This window comes from Theobroma cacao, chromosome 5 (genome assembly GCF_000208745.1).
Source record: "Theobroma cacao cultivar B97-61/B2 chromosome 5, Criollo_cocoa_genome_V2, whole genome shotgun sequence".
NCBI lineage: Eukaryota > Viridiplantae > Streptophyta > Magnoliopsida > Malvales > Malvaceae > Theobroma > Theobroma cacao.
In genome coordinates, this window is record NC_030854.1 from 13,819,995 (window position 1) to 13,837,686 (window position 17,692).

The 17,692-nt window shown below is 34.6% G+C and overlaps 2 protein-coding genes across 4 annotated transcripts; one reads left to right on the plus strand and one right to left on the minus strand.

Moving 5' to 3' along the window:
- On the plus strand, positions 2,940-5,734 carry LOC18598512 (probably inactive leucine-rich repeat receptor-like protein kinase At5g48380). Its single transcript, XM_007028062.2, has 2 exons — positions 2,940-4,424; positions 4,600-5,734. The coding sequence occupies exons 1-2, from the start codon at positions 3,558-3,560 to the stop codon at positions 5,602-5,604; spliced, it is 1,872 nt and encodes a 623-aa protein (XP_007028124.1). The 5' UTR covers positions 2,940-3,557; the 3' UTR covers positions 5,605-5,734.
- LOC18598513 (acetolactate synthase small subunit 1, chloroplastic) lies at positions 5,794-17,464 on the minus strand. 3 transcript variants are annotated; one of them, XM_018121867.1, is made up of 13 exons: positions 17,177-17,464; positions 16,676-16,889; positions 16,184-16,267; positions 15,926-15,994; positions 12,967-13,050; positions 10,559-10,711; positions 8,993-9,079; positions 8,371-8,475; positions 8,169-8,291; positions 7,647-7,793; positions 6,755-6,820; positions 6,078-6,210; positions 5,794-5,992 (listed from the first exon to the last, which is right to left on the minus strand). In XM_018121867.1, the coding sequence occupies exons 1-12, from the start codon at positions 17,401-17,403 to the stop codon at positions 6,127-6,129; spliced, it is 1,443 nt and encodes a 480-aa protein (XP_017977356.1). In that variant the 5' UTR covers positions 17,404-17,464; the 3' UTR covers positions 5,794-5,992; positions 6,078-6,126. The 3 variants fall into 3 exon arrangements, with proteins under 3 accessions (XP_017977356.1, XP_007028126.2, XP_017977357.1); XM_007028064.2 differs by having other exon boundaries at positions 7,647-7,799; XM_018121868.1 differs by lacking the exon at positions 10,559-10,711 and having other exon boundaries at positions 7,647-7,799.

Sequence of the window (17,692 nt, forward strand, 5' to 3'; positions counted from 1 at the left end):
TTTATTAGGATTTTGATAGGATGAGTTTCTTTCGCATTTTTATTTTTGAGAGCATTTACATTGAGAATCAGGTTTATCATTTGTTTTGGTTCTGTTCACTTTTGTTATGCATTTTTGTTTTGAATTGTTGGGGATTTAAATCATGCTAAGACAAATCATACGCAGCGAAATATTATTAAAATTTTAATCCTCAAAGCCATGGATCACTTTAATTGAAACTAATCTAGAAAAACCACAAAAGAAATTTTGACATACCTGAAAGTCTACTTGCTTTGGTGGAGTCCTCCTTGGCTTTTCGTTTTAACTTTTGTACACCAACTAGGACTTATCAAACCACAGCAGCACAGTTGTCCTACCTCTAATGGTGATCCACACAGTGATTTGCCGAAATCTCTTCACTAAGAGTGTGTGAATCCCTAAGCCAAAGTTTGTGCTAGCAAACTCTCAACTTTGAGCTCCCTTGTGTTTCTCTCTTTTTTGCTATGATCCTATCTCAACACATGAGAAAATAAAATAGAACTCTTCTATATATTCAAGAGGCGGCTAAGGGATTCTTTTATAGAGTTAATTGATCTACTTTATAACCAATAAGGATTATAAAATGTCTTGAGCTAATTGGGCATTTATTTAGTATTCCATCAAATCATATTTGATTTAGCTCAATACTTAATTGGATTAAGCCCCTATAAAATCAATTAGATCACATCCAATTGAACTCAAATTAATTTCGACAATTCACCTTATGCGTGTGATCCATTAGGTTCCCAACGTGTTGGCAATAAATATAAATTAATTCAATTAAAAATTTATATTTATATTTATAGATCATGAGTGGCATATAGCAATACCTCATGACCACCTAAATGTCAAGAGAGTCAATATGATTTGACTAACCTTTTAGTGTATAGTATCTCAGTGTAATTCGATCCTTTCATCATATATCCTAAATAGATAGAAAGCCTAGCTTGGTGTCTACTTTCTAACTTATCCATATTAGTCCTTCAACTTCTATATTGACCTATCAAGATTGCCTTGGCCAAGGACTTTCAATCAATATAAACCAGGTGCAAATGAGATATGTCCCCTTCAAATCACTTGGGCTGATGAATCCTCTCTAGACTAATCATTCATCTTCACATGCTTCATGCCATGCCCAAAAGCACCATGTTTAAGCATCTGGTCATCTCCAAACCTGTAGAGGTGAAATCAAAGCATGACAATTCACATACAAGATGATCTGGTATCACAAGTCTAAGGATTACTTACACTACTGACACATGAGAGTATTTCCATAGACACTTGAGTGAAATACCAAATGGAACTCTCATAGCAGGTCATGTTCAGTGAACTTGTTCCTTAACAAGCACCCACATACTATCCCCAAGTATCTCACATACTTTAACTTATGAGATCAATTGCTTACTTCTAAAGTAAGGAGGCTTAGCCTGTACTAGCCTTTGAGCATTGTCAGTTGCCTTATTCTTGACAATATAATGACCAGGAACATATTTAGTAACAAGGCTTTGATGCATAAGAATCCCATAATTATAACCTTTATAATTTCTTTGCAAGGCCATTATGTTCCAAGGACTTTATCTACATAAGTCTCTCATAACTTCTTATAAATAAACTCATGGATAAAGAAATACCTTATACATTATATAAAATATCTATAATGTATTTAACATGAAATATGACTAATTAATATAGTGTTTTACAAGCACAAAATCGATTAGCTTGCAGGGCTTACACTAACATGAATTTCATTTTTTGGATTGATTTTATGGTTGTGAATTTCGTTGCCATAGTTGTTGGTCGTTGGACTGGTCTCATGATCCTTGGTGTGGAAACTAGTTCTTGTATCATTTAAATGTCAGTAAGTTGGGCCAATTGAGGATCAATGTTTTAAACAGTTCCAATTAAGCTATTCTTAGGACATGTCTCAAACTGTTGTGCATACTTGATTTTTGTTTTTTGTGATTATGATACTGATAAAGTGAATACTCACTTGGGCATAGATATTGGATTGAAAGGTCTTTTCCAAAGTAATATTATTGGGATCTCTGATTAATTGAATAATATTTTTATTGGTATTGTTTTCTTTTACTTAAAGCTTTTTATGTTATATAGTTTCTTGTTCAATGCATGAACATGATCCATAGGGTAATTTTTTTTAAAAAAAAAACAACTTACATTGTAGAATAAATATTAAACAATTATAAAAGTAATAATCATCAATAGTTTCATTCGTTAAATGCTAAGTTTTACATAACGTCAAAGAAAATAATAATAATAATAAAAAGGGTTTCGTAATAAAAAAAATTTATTATTATAGAAGTGAAGTCTTATTCGGGAGTCTTTGATCTTTAAAGTAATAATTTCCTTATATAACCAATGATGGTAATTATTTTAAATTTAAACTCTAAATAAAAGAATTCAATATAAATTTCATAACTAATTAAGTAAATATTTAAAATTATAATATGATTTCTAATGACAATTTAGAAATATAATATATGTTGATTTCTTTCATCAATAAAAAATTTTAGATATATCTAAACTTATATATAAATTATGGATAGAAAACTACCTTCTATTTTAATAAAACTAAAATAGATGTTTCCAGTCAATGATCCCATATCTACTTAAACATTTCATTAGAGGATAGCCCTTTTATTATTTAGGTGATTAAAGAAAATTGATGATTCAATTGAATGTCGTGAAAGAGTTAATCGAAAGTAAGTTTTACATTTTCGTTTAATAAAACCATCAACAGCAAGAGGAGCAGAAAGCTGGCGTGAAAGATGTGAAATGGGAGAAAACTCTTCCAATCCATCATGGATTTATGGCGTTCACATAAGTCTTGTATGGTGTGACCAATGGCAATAAGTCCATGACCAACCTCAACCCAGTCTATAAGCAAGAAAAACTAAGCGTCTCTCAGTCAAGTCTCTTCCTGCCAAAATAGTCAATCATTATAAATTTAAAACGACTGGAAAAATCACTAAACGTTTCCATTTCCACTGAGTTTCTTTCTGCTTTCATGTTCACTGTTCTACCTCTGAATTTTCAACACGAAGAAAACAGACTTTTTCCTCCTCTTTTCCTTTTGACTTTTGCTTCGTTGGAGTCTTTGTTGGAAAAGGAGAAAGCAAAAACAAAGGACGAAAGCACATAGCAGGCTTCCTACCCGTTTCTTATGCTCCTATCAAGAAAGAACCCCTAACCCCACTCTTACATTCAGTGTGGAACTCAACTGACTAAGCTTCTTTCTTTGAGTTTTTCTTCTTCACATATGCCCTCAAGACTGGGATATTTTTACCTCCTGGGTTTGCCGTGCTTTGTTCTGCATGTTTGCATTTTAGGCTATGCTACTTGAGTTTTAATTCTTTCCTTTCTTGTTGTTTTTCTCTTTTCATTTCCTTAATATTTTCTCAATTTTGTATCTTTTTGGGGTGTTATCATTTTAATAATTGTCTCCCTTCCTGGGAAGGGGCTAAGTTTTGTAGATTGAGTTTTATGCAGAACCCTTGATAGATTGTAGATTTCTTTCTCTGATGAATTTCTGCTGGGACATGGCTTTGAATGGCAAAGCCCTAGCAGTTCTCGGGTATAACTTGATCTGCTTCGCGTTGGTATTGCTGAGTGGTAGAGTATGCCAAGCCACTCCGAATGATATAGAGTGCTTGAAATCAGTTAAGGCCTCTCTAGAAGATCCTTATAGCTACCTAAGCTCGTGGAATTTCAACAACGGCACCGAAGGCTTTATATGTAAGTTTACTGGTGTGGATTGCTGGCACCCGGACGAAAACAAAGTTCTCAATATCCGCCTTTCGGATTTGGGTCTTAAGGGACGCTTCCCTCAAGGCATTGGGAAATGTGAAAGCTTGACAGGTTTAGATCTTTCGAGTAACAAGCTGTCAGGCCTCATTCCTTCTGATATATCCGAGAAACTTAAGTATGTGACGACCCTTGATCTCTCAGACAACAATTTTTCCGGTCCCATCCCGCCGAGTCTTGCAAATTGCAGTTTTCTAAATGTACTTAAACTCGGCAACAATAGGTTAACTGGTGCAATTCCGCTTCAACTTGGTGTTCTCAACCGCATCAAGACATTCAACGTTGCTAACAATCAATTGTCAGGGCAAATCCCTGACTTTGGTCCCAATGTTACTATCCAAGCAGATAGCTATGCAAATAATCCTGGACTCTGTGGGAAAATTTTGCAGCCCTGCCCAGGTATTCCAATGAAATCTCGGGTTGGCACTATTGCAGCATCAGCTGTTGGTGGGGTAACAATCACAGCAATTATTGTGGGCATCATCTTATTCTACTTCTCTCGTGGAGCCGCTATGAAAAAGAAGGAAGACGATCCTGAAGGCAACAAATGGGCCAAGACCATAAAAGGCAAGAAAGGCATCAAGGCAAGTTTATCTGTTCAATATCTTGCAAAATGGTTGAAGTTGAATGTTTTAAAGTTAATTTCTTCTAGTTATAATAGCTTAACAACTTTGATGCTGGTTGTTAGCTTCTAGTTTTGAACAAAATACCTAAATAATAATAATAATAAATAAATAAATAATGTTTTTCTATTTATAGGTTTCGATGTTTGAAGAGTCTGTCTCAAAGATGAGGCTGAGTGACCTGATGAATTCAACTAATGAGTTCAGCAAAAGCAATATCATAGGAATGGGAAGAACGGGAACAATGTACAAGGCGATGATTCCTGACGGTTATTGTCTTATGATTAAGAGGCTGGAAGACTTTCAACGTTTGGAGAAAGAATTTGTGTCTGAGATGAATACACTTGGGAGTGTGAAACACCGCAACTTGGTTCCCCTATTAGGTTTTTGTGTTGCAAAGAAGGAGAGATTTTTGGTGTACAAGTACATGGAAAATGGGACACTTTATGATAAGCTACATCCAGCTGAACCTGAGGTCAGGAACATGGACTGGCCCTTGAGACTCAGAATTGGGATTGGAGCAGCCAGAGGTTTGGCATGGCTTCATCACAATTGCAATCCCCGAATAATTCATCGAAACATTAGCTCAAAATGCATCTTGTTGGATGGGGATTGTGAGCCCAAATTATCTGATTTTGGACTTGCAAGGCTCATGAACCCTATCGATACTCACTTGAGTACTTTTGTCAATGGGGAGTTTGGGGACCTCGGATATGTTGCTCCTGAGTATCCCAGAACTCTAGTAGCTACCCCAAAAGGAGATATTTATAGCTTTGGAGTTGTTCTCTTGGAATTAATTACTGGAGAGAAACCCACCCATGTGGTCAATGCCCCAGAAAGCTTCAGGGGAAGTTTAGCTGAGTGGATCACACAGCTGTCAAGCAGTTTTCTTCTTCAAACTGCCATAGATAAATCTTTACTAGGAAATGGTTTTGACAGTGAAGTAATGCAATTCCTGAGAGTTGCTTGTAACTGTGTGTTGCCGACTCCGAAGGAGAGACCAACCATGTTTGAAGTCTATCAGCTTCTGAGAGCCATCGGGGAAGGATATCATTTCACAACTGAAGATGAGATTATGCAACCCTCTAACAGCAATAACACTGATGTTCCGGAACTTATTGTAGCTCAGGAAGCAAAGTAGGTTTAGTGAAGGAAAAAGGAGAGAGAGTTAGAGTGCTTGATGCCGTAAGAAAAGGCATCTGCAGATTTGTGATGTTTTTAGTAGCATGCTATAGAATATTATGCATAGATGAGATGTCTTAATACCAATCGATATATCTGTTATCACTCATTAGGTTATGTGCTTGATACCATCAACTTGACAAGGAAATTTGCAGAAGGAAAATTCATTTGCATCAACATAGGGAAAGACAACTACAGTATATTTCTTACTAGTTGATATCATGATATAAAAGCCGCATAAAAAAGAAAAAGAGCGTATTTCCTAAAACAAGCTAGTAAGTTTAAAAGGGAGAAAGCACTTTCGCTATTGGATGTAAAAATTCACCTTGATTGCATCCTCAAGCAACCTAATGCAGCGATGAAGAAAATATAAATCTCACAAAAATCTCAAGGGTAAAAAGATGACATCAGGAAAAATAAAAGGAAATATACCTTAGTTGAGTTTGCCATGACCAGAAGCCATTTAAGAAATAAAAAAAAATTAGAATGGAAGAGAATATCCACGGAGAGACGTTGAATCCACACCTGACTCCCGCACCAGTGCCACTCTTCCAGTCCGTGTCACCTTCAACAAATTAAAAAAAAAAAATCCGAAACAGAAAGAATAAATGGCTGCCAAGCCAACAAATTTATATAAGGAAAAAATGATTTAAGAACCATTTAACTAATTCCTTTTGAGTTTTGACACAAGTGAGAAAAAGAAAACAAAAAACAATCACACATAAGCATACCTCACTTAGACCTTAATTTTACCTACAGATTCTCTAAAAGAAAACAACAAACCCGTTAATCATTAAGGCTTGATACACCACATTACAGTAAGCATTGTGCTCTTATAACTGCCCACATCAAGAATTTCCCAGGAAGAGGAAAATGAATTATGGACAATCGTAGTTAAAGAAAGAGCTAGTCCATATAAAACAACAAATTGATAAAAAAAATATTAATATTTTTTTAATTGGTAAGATGAATCATGTCAATCAAGAATACTGAAAATTCCTTGATCAAAAAAAAAAAAAAAACAAAAGAATACTGAAAATTCACACAGGTTGTCAAAACTTCATCTCTAGCTGTAGATAATTGATTTGGTTAGAAACCAAGGCACAAACCTCACAAATTCCATAGGGCTCTAATAATCTCTGAAGAGCAACCATCTTGTTTAAATCACCTGTGAGCTGGAGAGAGTAGGAATAGTTATTAGATTAGATAATAACAGAAACTAAAAAGGAAATGCATATATCAGTAAGTCCTGAAAAAAAAAGGATTCATAGCTCAAAGTTGATAAATTCATCTAACAAAGGTTGCATAATTGCTTGCTCATACTGATCCAGATATTTCCATGTTGCCATTCCTTATACTGATCCAGATATTTCCATGTTGCCATTCCTTCCAGAATCATTTAACTAAAAGAATAAGAAATTACAAGAAGAGCTTTGAACATGGGATGCTTAAGTGAAGCCTGCCAGATACAATGGCAATGAAGTCCAATTACCAATTTGATTGGCAGGTTTGGTACCCCCAAACTTCAGTGCCCTCAGAAGCCACTAGCATAAAAAGCACCTAATTTCACATGGTTAATCATTTTATCAATAAATCTTATTGCAAATACAAGACTGAGCATCCTTAAATCAATCAATGTTGTTCAAAGCTCCTCAACTGCAACCAGCCCGCAGGGAGTACTCAGAAGTTGTCTCTAGAAACTAAGAGACAACATAATCACCTCACTATAAGTTGAAAAATCTGAAAGACTATCCCAATCAATATTAGCTTTCCAATATGGACATCTTTAGATTTCTAGAGTTATGTACCCACACAATTCTTGTGCTAGGTTTATCAATTATGATAACAAAGATAGGGGCTTGCAGAACCAGAATAGTGAAGTCGGAGAATGATCATTAAAATATAGATCTGAAGAATTTTCTTAGAGGGGGAAAAGATAGAAGTTGAAGGCTGCAACATATGGAATTTGAGAAGGAGCATTCAATTATAACAAGATTTGACCTCAAGAGTAATTGTGTGATCAGACACATCAACAGCCTTTGCTCTGAATATGCTAGCAATGTCAAGGACATCCCTTCGAGCAGCAGTGTTGACAGCAACTTTTACCAACATCAGCTCTCGCTCTGCAAATGGTAAGTGCGTCATATCCTGCACCTGAAGCACATTTTTTAAGTAAGCCATTCACTGATTCAGATCCTAAAAAGTTGGAAGATGGGAAATCAGTATTACAATGAAGAATATATCCACAGGTATATTATTAACCATCTAACTGCATTTTTGGTAATAATATAAAATGGGGAGCACTGATCCTATACTAACAAGACAGTAGTATTTTTTTCATACTGCCGGTCAATACTGTCAACAGGTATTAAGAGATATAATTCCACAAAATGAGGAGTGGTTTAAGATAGTTAGTTTTCCATTTTTTTCTTTCTTTCAAGGTTTTCCTTCTAGTTGTACTTGATTACTTTGAATGCTGTGAATTTTAGATTGCTTATCATATTTCGATCCCACGCCTCTTACCTCATAAAGATCTACTAACTTCTGAAGTTGCTGAACCAATTTTCCAATTGTCTCATTAGTTCCAGGAACAACAGTTGTAATGCGAGAAAGCTCATCTCTTTCAGCAGGCCCCACAGCTAGACTCTGGGATAAGTCTTACATGAGCAACTCACCAAAATTAAAAGGCACAAAAAATGCATCACCAAGGCAAAATCAAGCTGACCTGAATATTATAGCCTCTTCGGGAAATAACCCCCGTAACCACATTGAGAACACCAGGAGTGTCGTTCACAACCATAGATAAAGTGTGTGACTGAAGCCCACTTGACTGAAACATTGAATGATTCACATAAGGAATAAATGTGAGAAGCGAAGGTACAGAACAAATTGTAGTACAGATGTGAAGTACTGCTTCTGCCATCCCTAACTTTTGTAGTCAACAGTTGTAATACAACAGCAACTAATTCTACAGACATTATTCAAAAACCAATTTACTAGCAAGAAAGGTCAGTAAAATTACCCATTTAAATACCAAAACTGAAATACAGAAGTCTTATGATACTGAAATCACACCACAATGATTAACAAATATCTTAATTGACAACTAATGGACTGACCAGATACATGGTCAAAACCAAGAAGCAAAGATAAAGCTAAGCAAGACATTATGCAACTAATGGAAAAGCTCACAAACAGCTTCACAGCACTCAGGACAACTGACTTACTCAGAGAAATAAATGATTACCAAAGCTAAAATTTAGAAGACAAATCTATGTACCAAACAAAAAGATTTAGAAGACTAAATAATAATGTAAAGAGCCATCAGAGATAAACAAGTATCTTACATCTTCATCAAAGAGAACCCCCCAATGAGCATCAAGAACTTGATTTATTGGGAAGTCATCATAAGGTTCCACAGGATATACATCACCCTTCATACAAGAAATAAAACTTAAGATTATCCAATGTTCTAGGACATGATCCATGGTGAAAGTATGCAAATTTGATAAATTAAGAGTGTAGAAGAATTATAATCCAGATTGAGTAAAATATGAAGACCAAATTATTCAATTCTGCTTGCCAACTTTTAATTTTATCATTAGGTGGAACTTTGGACATATAAATCAGAAAATATTCAGTAAGCCAAAATCTAGCAAATTTTGTTAACATGCAAGCAAACATATTCGTAATCCAGCTCCAAGCTGTATTCCATCTTTTAGAAGAATCTGCTAGGCTTCAGAATCCAAAAATACAAAGTCATCATGTGACTCTAGGGTTCATTTGGTGCAGAGAATAATGGAGGCAATAGGATAAAATAAGACAAGGAAGTGGATTGGATATGGTAAAATCATCCTATCTTATGCTTGGTGTGTGCAAATACTAAGAGCAGGTTATATTATGTTAATCGATCCTATGTTCGGTGTATGCAAATACTAAGAGCAGGTTATAATTATGTTTATCGATCCTATGTTCGGTGTGTGCAAATACTAAGAGCAGGTTATAATTATATTTATCGATCCTATGTTCGGTGTGTGCAAATACTAAGAGCAGGTTATAATTATGTTTATCGATCCAATGTTCGGTGTGTGCAAATATTTAGAGTAGGATAGAATTATTTTTTATACTATCAAGTGTATTCCAGATTAAGAGTAGGATAGCAGATTCTTGTTACCCCCTATACATATCGTCCCATCCTATGAGATTAAAATAATTCTCCCCTTTCCCTTGGGATTGAACATCCTATCCAAGGAGGATGACTACTATCCTCCACTTAAGGCGAACATAAAAAATGGGATAGCATGATTTGTATCCTATCCAATCCATTATCCTACACATCGAACATAACCTTAAATCATAATAAAGAAAAGTTTATATAAGTATTTAGCATATGCAATGCAACCTCCAAATTAGTTCCATAAAGGTACATATCAAGGTTTAAACGTTGAGATTCGAAGACAACCCAGCTCATCTTTTTCCCCATTCAGTTCAGTGTGTAGTTTTACTAGGTTAGTTATTTTGACAACCTCAATTAAGCTTCTTTCTAGGCATCATCAATAATTTGGCATTTAAGTTTTAAAAGTCAATTCCACACAACTAGGGAAAAAATGGTCAAATACAACTATAGACCCAGAGCACTTTTTGCATGTAACAGGGGGAAGGGGGAAAGAGAGAAAAAGCTCGAGCTAGTGTGAGAAAAAATGGAAAGGAGAGTGAAAATGCTCAGGCTAGTGTGAACTGGTAATCCTCCTAGGTGTTAGAATATAAATATAAAAACCTACCATAAGTGGAGATAAATTTATATAGCCCCATATAATGAGCAAAATGACTTCTGGTGGAAGAACAAAACTAAAAGAGGCATGGAACAGAGAAGAGAATGCAAAGCCTTCCTAGTATAAATAAAAAGGATATACCTTTGAGTATGTATGGGCATTACCGTTAAGTAATTGTTTGGCATCCCTTATAGAACCACCATTAGTTGATCTACTGTCAAGATCTGGATAAGAGGCTGCAGAAAATCCCCAAAAAGGAGCTGTCTGACCCAACTTTTCACGCCTCAAAGCGATCTATCATGATTGTCATGTTCAAATCTCAGCAAACATATAATGGTTTGATAGCTTGATAAGAGACCTCAAAAGTCTAATTTTCATCCATTACTATAATTTAAAAATACTTTAATATCACAGTGACAATAAGGTCACAAAAGAATGACATTAGAGTAATATGTGGGAGATGAAAATCAAAGGAAATCTTTTTGTTCTCTCTCTCTCTCTCTCTCATGCAAAGGCAGATAAATAAACATGGTCAAATACAAAATAATTATACCGTACAAAGCCACACTTGATTAACATATACCATAACTTCATTTAAGACACATTTACAAATTACATCTATAACACATGCCAAGGAGAGGAAACATTGTCGACATAATCCTTCTACCATACCCCCCAAAGGCACCTTTCCCAATGTAAATGGGGTTTTTGTAATAGGGAGAGGAAGCGTTACAAACAAGTAAAGGATGCGGCGGAGGCGGTGGAGAGGAAGATTGGAGCAATTCCTAAAGTATTAAGTCTTGTGGCAGGTAGAAGAGACTAAGAAGATAATTAGGGAGTAGAAGAGAATTATAGAGAAAATTTAGAGAGAGAAGCTCTCTAGAGGAGAATGTGTTAACTCCGAGGGGAAGAGAGAAGCCTCTCTAAATGAATTGTGAGGCTCTACATATAGTGTTAAAAGTGACAGTTACTCAAGAATAGGTTTTAATGAGACTACTAATTGACATTATTATGAAGAACATTAATGTGAGTAACCGTTACTGTAATTAAGTGCAATAAGACTTGTTTTAGAGTAAAAGGTAATAAAGAAGAGGTACACGTGAAAAGGTACAAAAAAAGAAGTTGTACGAGAACAGGTACAAGAGCAGAAGGTGTATGCGAACAAGTATACAAGAATAAGGTAAGAGGGCGAAACACTTGTACTTCAAGAAAAGGTTAAAATGAAGACTTCTTAACTATCTCCATATCTAAGCCACCAAGCCAAACTGTCCGGAACATCTCAAGATGAAAGTAACCCACGAACCCTATCACTTATTTCCAGTTTCTTTCACTATCATCCAAGTAAAGTGGTTATTCTATACGAAGTAGCTATTCTACTTATATTAGTTGTTCCATATAGAGTAGTGTTTTACTTATTCTAATTGTTCTGCGTGACGTAGTGCTTCACTTGTTTTAGTTATTCTGCATGAAGTAGCGCTTCACTTATTCTAATTGTTCTACGTGAAATAACACTTCACTTGTTTTAATTGTTCTCTATACAATATTATGTTATAACATAATTCTTTAACCAAAATCAAGTATCTACACCCAACTTCTTATTTTGCTCTAATAGCAGAATTAATTCCTCTAAAAGGCAAAGCAACCCAACTCAAGTCTAAAGTAACATCTAACAAGTTTGGGACAGCAACAATAATCATTTAGCCCTGCTCCCTATGAAACGATTAAACATGAAAAATGTAGTAAAGAACAGCAAAGAGAAAGGAAAGCATGACTAGTCCTTAGAAACAAAACAACAAAAGAAAAATTCAGCTCTTAACATCAAAACAAGCCAAGCATATTAAACAGAAGAGGAAGACGATCCAAATCATTTATAAGGAGAAAAAACAACCCACACAAAGTGGGATTGCAGAAAGCACATGTTCAATATTATAAACAGATTATGCTACTCCCCTCACTATGTAGGATGTAAATTAAACATTAATTTAAAAACAAGAAAGAAATTCAGATTAACAAATTCTCTGATGTTACTTCCCCTTTCTCACTTTCCAACAATCTCCATTATTGGAATAAAGAAAGCAATCCCTTGATAAGAATTAAAGAATAAGATTCCCAAGCTGAACAATGTGATATAAAAAAAAAGTCAATCCACTCAATTCACCACATCAACAATGAACAGATGAGCAATTTTTCAGATCTATGGTCACCTTAGGGATGTTATCAACTCTTTACCAAAAAACAAAAAAAGAACAAAATAAAGTGATAGCATCACAATGCAAATTAATAATAGTCCTGCACACGAATTTACAATTTACAAAGTTGGCACCATCAACTCCACTGGACATTCAGAACAACTTGTATCCAAGGTTATTTCTCCATCAAGAGTTTTGAAGCTCAACAATAGTCTCTAGAATCCTTACCTTGCTCATCTATGTTCGATCCCATGGATGATCTATTTTGTCCTTTAAGAAAATGATTGAAACAAGTTCATGGATGCTTATTTCTCCCTATCTTTATGTAGTTGTTTTTCAATTAAAATATCAATTTCATACCTTTCCGGTCCTTGCAAGTTCTTTTATCCCAAACTTGCTCAAATTTCTTTGTACAGCAGCCATCTTTCCAGGGTCTCCAGTGACCTAAGACGTGCACATGGATTAAGATCATAAACAAACTAGAAAAAAAATCAAAATACATCAATTTTGCTCATTAAGATTGTATTTGCATTGTAAGACTGATGATAAATCAATGTCCATGAATACATATTTAAAAATGAATTTTGTTTAGTTAGATGAAAGCAAATAATTACGTCAAGAAAAGGAAAAAGAATGAAAGTTGACCTATTATTACAAATCAAGGAATTTAAAAAATGCACTCTATCATCTGGCTCATCGGTCGATGCATGATCTCTCTCTCAAAAAGAGTAAGTTCGAAACCTTCTTCCCCAAATATATATAAAAAAAAAAGAAATTTAAAAAATGACACCTCTTAAGGTTTGATTCAAAATGAGAAATTTGAGTCTTCAAAATCCCTCATCCAAATACTAAGAATTTAAATTCCATTTTTTATTTTTCCAAGCAAAGTAGTTTTAATTTTAAATTTTGAAATCCTTTCTACCAATGATATCCCTCTATCTTTTATTTTGCAAAATACACACTAAAACTCAAAATAGAAAACCAACAAACTTTGGCTTAAAAACAAAACCTAATAGGATATACAATACCAAACAAGGATACTAAACCCAAATATAAATGTAAAAGGATAATGTCATATTTAGTCCTATAATTAAGAAAACGTCTACTGTGATACTTTTACTAAAAAAATGTACAATGTCGTGTCTGAACTTTAATTCTATTTATTAGATTAGTTCCCTTGTTAACACCTTTAACTCAATCTGCTTAGGTGGCATTGCACCAATAGTAAAATGCCATGTGTAAAATAAAGACTATGGAATATTGTTTGAATTTCCGTGTGAAGACACGTGGCAACCTTCCATAAGTAGATAAAGGTTTTTCAATAAAAATTTTTTGAAAAAACCTCATTTCCATTTGAAAATGTTTTTTCCTTTTTTCTTTTTTTGCATTTTCTTTCCCTTTCCTTCCTTTTTCTCTCTTCCCAATGCCTGGCCTAGCCATTGCGATCTGGCCTTCCTACCACTATTTCAAGTTTGGTATCCTCTCACTTATAGACAAAAGATCATAATGAACAAGCTTTTTTCCTTTCAAGTTTTTATGGGATCACTTTCCTACCACTATTTCTCTTTTGTTTTTTTCAAATCCATCCAATCTAATGCTTTCTTCCTTTTGGGGATTTTTTAGGAAGAAGAATGAAAGAAATAAGGGGGTTTTGGTTGTCTAATGTCTCTTTGGGTTTTATTAATTTTTATAATAATTTCTTTACCAATAAACTTGACCATAAATCCCCGAAAGTAAAGACCCAATTGTTTTATCACGTGTCAAACATGTGTGTGCAATACGTGTAGATATTAGATGGTCCCATGATGGCATGACATATTTTAGCATCCTGTCAAGTTTTTGTTGGTTAATAGACACATCAATAGATCTTTAATGGTGTTAGAAGTAGAGGTACATTGATAAATTGAAGAGCCATCTAAGCCTTACAAAGTGTGTAGACTCAACTAAATCTCAGTCAAAAACTAAACAAAGTCTTTCTCAATGGTCAAAATTATAAGCAATCAACAAATTGTATAGTTAGAACCAGTGGAGGTCCCATGACATCAAAGCATGCAATCTATAAATCAATTGCACAAAGCAAACTTTACAACAGATAAAATCAGAAAAGAAGGGAAAAAGAAACCCACTTCTTCCTAGAAGAATCAATTAACTTTTGAAGGCCGTTTGGTTCAAAGTAATCAAATCTATTCCTGAGAAGCTGGTAGAAATCCAAAAACATTACTAATTTTGGCAGTATAGTCTCAGTAATGTTGAGCATCAACTGACTCTCTACCAAAGGGTCCAGATTAGTTGTAAAATTTGGTAAAAACATTACCTCCAAAACAGTTGTTTATCAGAGATTACCAGTTTTGCTATTCCAGACTCTTTTTTGGACAATTTAACCCTTAATGAAATTTTTTCCAAACATGTTTACCCCTCCCCCCCTAGAGTGCAAGGACAACTTTGCCCTTCATGCATGGCCATTCATTGGAATATTTTATTTTAAAAATTAAAAAAATCCTAATTTGAAAATATTGCCTTTTTCAAAATATTAAAAAAAGAAGAAAGAAGGAATTTAAAAATTAGGATTTATTTTTAAATTTTTTATTTTTGTACTTTTCAAAAAGTAAAATTTTAAAATTTTCCCATGAATGAGATTATGCCACATAACAATTTAAAATATATTAGATAAAAATATTTCTCTCTTTATGTAAGTTTTAAAATATGCTACAATTTTTATAATCCAAAATCACACAAATGTGAATCTAGTATATATTAATTAATAATGGCTTATTATGGGGGAAAAAGGATGCTAAAAGTTGGATAAAATGTGTTGAAAAAAATATACAATTTTTTTAAGTCCAAGGGCATTTTAGGAAACTTATCAGATTACTATAGTCATTCCCAAAATATATTACCTTTGAACCAAACACAAACAATCTATTGACCAAACCAAACAATGGAACCATTTAATGCCTTCAAATGCCTAGGTGTATTTGAGTCCATAACAAGATGCTTGGGAATCCTATTCTAGTGGTAGCATTGCAAATCCTAGACTGAGCAGCCCCTTCAAAGATAATGGAAACTTAACATTCATAATCATATAACACGCTACGGTTGGCACCAAAAGGACACTCAAATTTGATATGCTATGAACTATCTCTTCAATTACATGTTACAAGATGGTCTACCATCTCTACATGAATGCTTTAGGTTCATTAAAGCCATAATGTCATTAGAACTTATGTCCACATGGTTAAAAACAGATTATATCTATTTTCCAAAATCATAGCATATACAGATGAAATAACCATAAAACATTTAAAGATCAAAAGGTCACCTCAATAGTCAAAAACTGTTCTGAAGTATCCACAATCTTTGCTCTGAAGATGTCGACCAGCCACATGACCTAAAAATTAAAGCAAAAATAAAAGACCATGTGCTCAGATGTAGGAAAAGGAAATAGAGTAAAATTCAAAGTTCGTAGTAACACTTAAGAGAATGATTTCCAAATTACTTGAGCAGATAATTTAAGTAGTTCATATAGTAACTTAGCTACTCCTAATGAGTGAATACCTGCTTCATAACAATACATTACCTCAGCACGAGTGTCAGCATCAGCATGAAGCTTTATAAGCATTAATTCACGTTCTACATGTGGTTCCTTGGAGATATCTTCTACCTGTTGCGTAGATAAAGTAGATATTGGTAATTCCAAGAAAACAAATTGCATATAAGCATTTCCTTAAAAAAAAAAAAAAAGCCATCCAGGTAGAGAGAGTAATTAAATTCTATGCTTGTTGCTGGCAAGGGACAAATTTGAAAAATGTTAGTATTAGTTTGAGATGTAGGGAGACTATTTCAAGTTAATGCAAGATATCCCACCAGCAAATTGTTAAAAAATTAATTAGAGAAATTAAAATTTGAAACCTCTCTATCCCCTCTCTCCCCTTCCCTAGCCCCTGGTGGCCAGGCCCAACCCAGCCCTCCTCCCCCTCCTCCCTTGCCCAAAAGACTAAATAAAAGAAGAAGAAGAAGAAGAAAACAGTAAAAAAATGCAGGGAAGAGTAACAGAAATTGAATTTATGACCTTTATGACATTGACAAGCTTGTTAAGTTGCTCTACGACTTGTCGCAGAATCATTTCAGTCCCAGATACAACTATGGTAAAGATAGCCTTGTCCTTGTTAAGACCAACAGCAAGGGACTCAATGTTGTAACCCCTCCGAGCAAAGACCCCTGCAATCCTGTTTATTATTCCACTCTCATCTCCAACAAACACCGAAATAGTGTGGCGTTTCACCCTGAAAGAACAAAACTAAATCGGCCGTTACAATCACTGCATAAGGTAACATTTCGATAATAAAATCTTAATACAACTTGAAACAAGAAGAAGATCTCGGAAAACTAGTAACCAAAAAAAACACTAAGCATCTCCAATTAGTACAGGAAAATCCAATTAAACAGAACCCAAATTGGGAAAAGAAATTTAAAAAAAAAAGCTGCATTTGTGAATTAAAAATGGTTACAAATCTTAGGATAAAATGAACAAATAGCGAAGAAATAGAAATTAAGTAAGTGAAAGACTGACTTGGAAGCAGTGGCGGGAGATACAGTCTCATTGAGAGGCAATGCATTGGCTTTTTCAGTAGTGGCAGAGACGACATGCAAGCTCCTTGACCTTGCTTTGAAGCCATTATAATAAATGCTACATTGCCTCAAATGTAGAAAACCAGTTGTCTTCCTTGAAAATGGAGGGTTTTGGGTGGGAATGGTGGTGGTAGAGTACGGGGAGGGGGAGACTGAAGCAGCCGCCATGTCTGGTTGTTCTGTAAGTTGTTACTGCTTCTGGTTCTTTCATAGAAAGAAACATGTCTACTTATCAGTTATGTTTAGTTGTCAGCTTCTTGCAACTCGTGGTTTTCGTTGTGAATCACGATAACGCCACCTGGCTGTGATGTAAACTTCACGTGAAACGTTTGTGTCACGCCAAGGAGCAAACCATACTCATCTTCTTTTTGTCTTTGACTTTTACCGATTTGCAAAACGTTTTAAATATATATTTTTTCTTTTCTCCTTCAAAGATTGCTACATATCCATCCATTAT

Excerpts from the sequence above, each read along its gene's own strand:
- LOC18598512 (XM_007028062.2), top strand. The coding sequence starts at position 3,558 with ATGAATTTCTGCTGGGACATGGCTTTGAATGGCAAAGCCCTAGCAGTT. Across the intron at positions 4,425-4,599 it reads AAGGCAAGAAAGGCATCAAG|GTTTCGATGTTTGAAGAGTC; the intron begins GCAAGTTTATCT and ends TTCTATTTATAG.
- LOC18598513 (XM_007028064.2), bottom strand. The coding sequence starts at position 17,403 with ATGGCGGCTGCTTCAGTCTCCCCCTCCCCGTACTCTACCACCACCATT. Across the intron at positions 13,051-15,925 it reads AACAGTTTTTGACTATTGAG|GTCACTGGAGACCCTGGAAA; the intron begins GTGACCTTTTGA and ends TGCACGTCTTAG. Across the intron at positions 8,292-8,370 it reads GAAGAGGCTATAATATTCAG|AGTCTAGCTGTGGGGCCTGC; the intron begins GTCAGCTTGATT and ends GACTTATCCCAG.